The 7330-nt window shown below is 41.7% G+C and overlaps 1 protein-coding gene across 1 annotated transcript in view; it reads left to right on the top strand.

The window, feature by feature from the left end:
- Window positions 1–7330, top strand: part of ARHGEF9 (Cdc42 guanine nucleotide exchange factor 9) — a 310381-nt gene that overhangs the window by 224202 nt on the left and 78849 nt on the right. The window contains exons 4-5 of the mRNA XM_007956876.2: window positions 130–362; window positions 6838–6967. Coding sequence (XP_007955067.2) covers window positions 130–362; window positions 6838–6967 — 363 coding nt within the window. The remainder of the gene's footprint in view (window positions 1–129; window positions 363–6837; window positions 6968–7330) is intronic.

Genomic DNA, 7330 nt, shown 5'->3' with positions numbered 1-7330 from the left:
CACACACACACACACACACACACACATATGCACATATATATGAATATGATCTATTTTGCCATTTTTCTGGGCTTCTTTTGAGGCCCTCAGTAGCCTTTCCCTTTCTTCCCCCTTTTCCTCTGCTCACAGCAAGATGGATTTTGGATATACTCTGAGTACTGTAATAATCACCTGGACGCCTGCATGGAGCTCTCCAAGCTAATGAAGGACAGCCGTTACCAGCACTTCTTTGAGGCCTGTCGCCTCTTGCAGCAGATGATTGACATTGCTATTGATGGGTTCCTATTGACTCCAGTGCAGAAAATTTGCAAGTATCCCTTACAGCTGGCTGAGCTTCTCAAGTACACTGCCCAGGATCACAGGTAAGGGATGGAGGGAGGGAGGAGGGAGGAAGAAGGAAATGAAACTTTTCCATGTGTTGGTCTTTATTGATAATGTATGTCTTTTTGCTTTTTCTTTTTTCCTTTTCTTTTGGCTTGTCTGCATAATGGGATGATGATACATGCTTATGAGAATTGCTTGTAAAGTTGTAAATCAGTATGCATATGAAATCAGTGTACAACATCATTATTGTATGACTTAGATCCTTCCTTCAGGGAGCTTATAGCCTAGACCTTAGCACTGAGCTTACCAAGGTGATCAACTCAGATGAGACTAGCATTCAACTGTATATTCCACTCTGCTTGATAGCCTCAAATATCCTGGTACCAGCCTAGTTGTACTGACCTTCTGCACAGCTATGCCCCTGTTTTTTGTTCGTCTTCTCCGTCCTTCTCTGCCCTACCCTACCTGTGCTTTTTCCTTAAACCCAGAGCCTAGCTGTGGGAAAACAGACTCAAGAATTCTCATGAATATAGATCCTTTTAAGAAAACCAATCCAAAAAGGCCCAAGGATCTTCTCTGTCTCTGAATGGAAATGATACCCCTCATGTGCTACCACGTACATACTAAGTGTGTACCTACGTACATACTAAGAGGTATCTCTAACAATGGGGATGGCCTACAGTGAACCATTCCCTCCCTTCTTGTGCCTTACCTCATTCAAGATCTAAAGCCCCAGGCCTGTTTCTAGTGAATTCTGCAACTAGTCTGCCTCTAATTAATCTTAAATTGCTGAACATAGACTTGATGGCCCATCTTTCAGCTCTCTTCCAGACTGATCATTCCAACCAGAAAGAAGGCCTTTCCCAAATTGCCCTAAATTTTTCTGCCTGATTCTTAGGCATGCTGTCTACTTTCATTTGCCTCCATTGCCTAGTCTCCTTGAGGCTAACTGCCAGACCTGAGTCCTTATGGAAAAAGGCCATGGTTTTGGTTTATATCAAGCTTATAGACTAGTTACTTGGTTCATTTTTTGGTTGATCTTGCTTCTTTAGCAAATCATGTGCTTAAATAATTCTGGACCCCTGAACAGATTTCAGACTTGAACCACAAAACAATAGTATTTGGACTTTTCATTTATCAGAGTAGCATGGACAATGATAACGCTGCCCTCCATACCTGTTGGTTGTGAGAAAGGCAAGTGGAGTACTACTCTGAGGCAGGTTACTAGCCAAATAGTGGTTAGGTCCTCATTTCACCAAATCCACTGCCATCAATTCGATTCCAACTCATAGCAACCCTATTGGACAGAGTAGAACTGCCCCATGGGTTTTCCAAGACTGTAAATCTTTATGGAAGCAGATTGCCTCATCTTTCTCATGGAGTAGCTGGTGGATTCCAACCACAGAACTTTTGGTTAGCCGTGGAATACCTTAACCACTATGTTACCAGAACTCCTTGAGGTAATCGTTGTTGTTATGTGCCATTGAGTCGGACCCGACACATAGCGACGCCTCCTTGGGTTTCTGAGGTGGTATCACTATGGAAGTAGATTACCCAACCTTCCTTCTGAGGAGTGACTGATAGCCTCAACTATCCTGGTACCAGCCTAGTTGTACTGACCTTCTGCACAGCTATGCCCCTGTTTTTTGTTCGTCTTCTCCGTCCTTCTCTGCCCTACCCTACCTGTGCTTTTTCCTTAAACCCAGAGCCTAGCTGTGGGAAAACAGACTCAAGAATTCTCATGAATATAGATCCTTTTAAGAAAACCAATCCAAAAAGGCCCAAGGATCTTCTCTGTCTCTGAATGGAATGACGCTACCAGAGCTCCTGAGATAATCATTAGACATGATTAAATTTTACTTGAATAAACTTAATATAGTTCATTGCCAGAAATAAGCCTTGGTTTTCTAAGGATATGTTTTCTTGTGAGGGCTGATGACATTGAAAAACCTTCACCAAAGTTGAGAGATTTGGAAACTAAAAATAGAAAATATTTATGGAAACCAAGAATGGACAGACCCTTAAAGGAAGGTCTTCTAGTCAGATTCCCACATTCTGTAACTGAAAACACAGAGGTCCAGAAAGGGAAAACAGGGACACAGAGTGGACAGTCGTCTGGCTGGGAATCCAGCTTTTGAAAGAGTTCTCCAGGTCATGCTCAGGGATTTTTGTTGGCCATTGCACTACCTAGTCCAGAAGGTCTCTTCTAGTTCTGCCAGCCTGTTATGGCATGATCATGAATGGTCTCTGCAGTAATATTGCATGGGCTAAGTGATCAGAAGCATCCACACTTGTCCCAAAATCTCAGTTGAGCATCCTTCAGATCAATGGCTTTAAAACCTATATATTCAAACAGTAATTCTTAAATGTTTTAATTTTACAGCTCCTTACCCACCTACTCTTTGAGTATTTATTCCATGGAATTTAACAGGAGGTTCTAAAAATCAGACTTATGGACTGATGGTGTTCACTAGGTAAATTACATATTACATAGTTGATTTGAAGAGCCCTAGAAAGACCATTTGCAAAGCACAGGTCAAAAGCCACATTAATTTCTTAGTCCAAATCAATCTGTTTGGGTTTGGTAGGAGCAGGCAAGATAGGACATCTGCCTGGAAGTTGCCATTCCTACGTTCCTTCATCTTCTGACTTGAACCTCTACTTTAAGGCCCTTTTGCTGTCTGGCTTCTTCCTCTCCTCACCTTCCTTGGACTCCAGAGTACCAATATAGTGGCTTAGGCAGTAGCAAGCTACATCCATCCTTGTGCTCCTATAGGGTAACCTCTTGGGTCTAGCACTCCCTCAGGCCATAGACCACTCTTTTTGGCACACCACAGAATGCTATATCAAGATGGCAGATCCTGCTGTGCATGTCAGGAGTAACTTGGGATTGGAAGGCAATTACAGGTTTCTGCCAGCTCAGAGGCTTAGTCAGATAGAATGTTCAAATAGGTAGATTTGAAATGCAGGCAGTCAAAGTGGCCTCTGAGGGGGAAGGTTAGATGGAAAGTGATAAATGGAGAATAATATTGCCTTTGTTTACAGAAAAGTGACATGTTTCCTCTCCTTTCCTTAAGTTGACAAGAAAGAAGATTGCATACAAGATAGAGGTTAGCTGACATATATGGAAGCAGAAAATCTTGGTTCTATCACTCTTCCCTTCAGGAGGCTGGACTCAGGCCTAAGCAGAGGGCTCCCCAGGGCTCTGACCAGTGTTCAAGCTAGACCACAGCTATTCTCTTCTTCTCTAATCCACTCCTAAAGCCAGTGGAGTAGGTTAGATATGGAAACAGTTCTCCTTTAACCATTGTGGGAAAGATAATGGAAAATAAATGTATAGCAATCAAGATTTCTGACTCATCACCACTCCATATGTTGCAGAGTAGAACTACACTCCATATGGTTTTTAAGTCTGTAACTTTTCAGAAACAAATTGCCAGTCCTTTCTTCTGAGGTGCCTTTTGGTGTATTCGAACCACCAACCTTTCAGTTAGTAGTTGAGCACTTAACCATTTGCACCAAAAATGGCAAAGGCAGATAATGTGGCATAGTGGCAGTGATAAATCCATGGTTGGATAATGCCTGAGGTTCAGCAGAGGTAATGATCATTCTCATACCAGCACTGTTCCAGTAGAACATTCTACAATGATATGAATATTCTATTTCTATATTGTATAGTACAGTAGTCACTAACCATATATGGATGTTGAACACTGGGAAATATAGCTAGTACAACCAAGTAGCTAAATATTTTATTTTAATTAAATGTAGCTAGTGTGTGTGTTATGGAAGCTCTGGTGGTGTAGTGCCTAAGGCATTTGACTGCTAACCAGAAGGCTGGCGGTTCAAGTCACTCCTTGGGAAGAAGACTGGGCAATCTACTACCATAGAGATACTGACTCAGACACCCAAGGATGGGTCACTATCAGTCAGAATTAACTTGATGGCAGTGAGTTGTGTTTTTTTTTTTTTTCTTTTAGAGTGCCTGTTATAAATGGACCATGTAGCTCTGTGCTTTACCTCCCAAAAAGTATTTTAAGACATTTTTCTGTTTCCCTCAAATAAGAGAGAAAAGCATAAGGGACAGAAAATGGACCTAATGGAGCAGTACTACTCATTATGTCAGCAACTTCTACTTCCACATTACCATTACCCCTTTTGTCATCAACCTGCCCAGCTTATAAATGGTAGCATGTGCCAGGGAGAATCTTTGGCAATATTACAGCACCTAAAAGATCACCCACAGGCTGGAATAAGGGACAGTAAAAAAAAAAAAATGAAATGTAACAGGAACAAATGTACTGTTTTGCATTTGTGTCTAAGTAAGCAGCTCAAGAACAGGTTGAGAGGCACGTTTCAAAGACACTTAGGAATTGTAGTTGATCAAACTAAAAATGAGTCAGAAGTGGGATCCAGAAGAAAAAAACAACAATAGCTAATATTCATTAAGGCTCAGAATAAAGAAGAGTTTTCTAACAGAGGTGTCTTTACACAGAATAGACTGGTTAACAGTCCATCAGTGGAGTTGAGGGCCATAATCATGGCAGGTCTACAGAGCACAGACTGGAGCTAAGGAGGCCAGATGAGAGGAGGTGCTGCATGTTGTCTTCCCTGACAGTTGGAACCTGCTTCCTTGTACCAATATTTTGCCCACCATGCCACACTTCACCTAATATTAGGAAAGAAAAAGACACTTACCATGCATGTTTTTGTTCTCTCTTTTTTTCTAATTGACATGGGGAAAGTGAGCAGGTTAGTAAATACAGGGCATTTTCAGTTGCTTTAAGGAAAGGTGTTAAGATTGAATTTCCAGTCATCCTCCCCTCTTCTCAGTTCATTACAGCTCCACCTAATGTCTAGGATCTCACTTTAAACCTGTCTTTCACAGGTGCCATTCAACTGGAATCAAGGAACTCTGGTGGTGCAATGCCTAAGACAACTGGCTGCTAACCAGAAAGTTGGCAGTTCAAACCCACCAGCTGCTGTATGGAAGGAATATGGGAAAATCTGCTTCTGTAAAGATTTACAGCCTTAGAAACCCAATGGGGGTCACTGTGAGTCAGAATTGACTCTATGGCAGTATGTTTGGTTTGGTTTTTTATTCAATTGGAAATTAGATCATCCAGGCAGAGAAAACTTGGCTGAGTGGTGTAACCTTCACCATGTGGGTCATCCAGAGTCCCAGGAAGCTGGACCTGGAGTTGCACTTCTGGGACTAGGAGTTTTGGGAATTGATGGCAACTCATGTGATCTCCATCCAAGAGAAATATTTGATATGTAAAATAATACATCTACTATGGGCTAAGGGTAAAGGAGTTTACATGGATAAACCAAACCAAAACAAAACAAAACAAATAAACAAAAAACACAACACGCCCATTGCCATCTAGTTGGTTCTGACTAATAGCAACCCTAGAGGGCTGAGTAGAACTGCTCCATAGGGGTTCCAAGGCTGTAAGTCTTTACAGTAGTAGACTGCTTTATCTTTCTCTGGCAGAGTGACTGGTGGGTATCAACCACAGACGTTTTGGTTGGCAGCCGAGTGCTTAACCACTGTGGCTCTGAGGCTTCTTTACATGGATAGTTGTATTTAATTTATTAAATCTTCAATACATCCTACTATAATTTTACCCATTTTCAAGATGAGGAAATTCAGTCACCGAGAGTTTGAGTGAGACTTACCAAAGACCATGCTCCTAGTCAGTGGAAAAACTGGTTTGAACCTAGGTAGTCTGGCTCCATATTTGTGTACTTTACCACTATGCTGCATCAATTACATCACATTTGTATTAGGCGAGGCTCCCTAGAAATAGTTGGTAAATGAGATGGTGAAACTGTCTGGACTGTGCTATCTCTGAGGCTACCTTCTCTGTCCTCAGTTGGTTGTATCACATAACAACAACAAAAAAGAAACCCACTGCTGTCAAGTCAATTACAACTCATAGTGACCCCTGTTGGGTTTCCAAGGCTGTAGATTTTTACGGGAGTAGATTGCCTTATCTTCTTCACATGGAGGAACTGGAGGGTTTGAACTGCCAACCTTCTGGTTAGTAGCCAAATGCCTTACACAGTATGCCACCAGAGTTGTATCAGATAGGATCCAAAAATAGTGACTTAAAAAAGTAGCTCCTTCCTGTTTTCTATGAACCACCCTTAGATTATGGATCCTTTCCTTATAATCCAAGATAGTTGTTGGAGCTTCAGCCATCACATGCACTTTTTAAGCATCAGAATTGAGTAAGGATCAGAGAAGAGCATGTTTTCTTCCTTAAAGATTTCTCAGAAGTCCCTACCAACACTTTTTTTTTTTTTAATATATCATTGGACAAAGCTTAACTACCCCTTGCTGTAAGGAGGGATAGGAAATGTAGTCTTTTACTCCAGATGCCACAGTTTCCATCCGAAAATGAGTGTTCTGTTACTAAGGAGGAAGAGGAGAATGGATGTTAGGGTTGGCACCTGGCAGTCTCTGGCACTTTGGTTCATCCAGCTCTCACTCTTGTGTTTTCACAGTGACTACAGATATGTGGCAGCTGCTCTGGCTGTCATGAGAAATGTAACTCAGCAGATCAATGAGCGCAAGCGGCGTTTGGAGAATATCGACAAGATTGCCCAGTGGCAAGCCTCCGTCCTTGACTGGGAGGTAGGAACATCACCAAGAGGGGAAATGGGGAATCTGAATAGCTTGGCCAGGACTTTCCCATCTTAGCCAAGGATGGAAAAAGATGAATTACTTTTTAAGATCAGAAGGGAGGATTTAGATTAGAGCTATGGCAAAACTTCCTGTTATTAAGAAGTGCTGGGTGCTTGAATGGCTTTCTTAGACGACTGCAGAAATATTTGTGGAAGTACTTCATTAAGAAAGGAAGAGTTCTTCTCTTTGGGTGTTACAGGAAACAATTGGGTTGATTAAGTAGCCTTTCAAAACTCCTTTAAATCCTAGGATTATTTGATTACTGCCAAAAGTGTGTAGGAATGGCATCGTCTGACCTCTAACTTCATGAAG

This window comes from Orycteropus afer, unplaced genomic scaffold, assembly GCF_000298275.1.
Source record: "Orycteropus afer afer isolate SDZICR_OR568_19922 unplaced genomic scaffold, OryAfe1.0 scaffold00680, whole genome shotgun sequence".
Taxonomy (NCBI): Eukaryota; Metazoa; Chordata; class Mammalia; order Tubulidentata; family Orycteropodidae; genus Orycteropus; species Orycteropus afer.
This window is presented reverse-complemented; position numbering and strand designations above follow the sequence as displayed.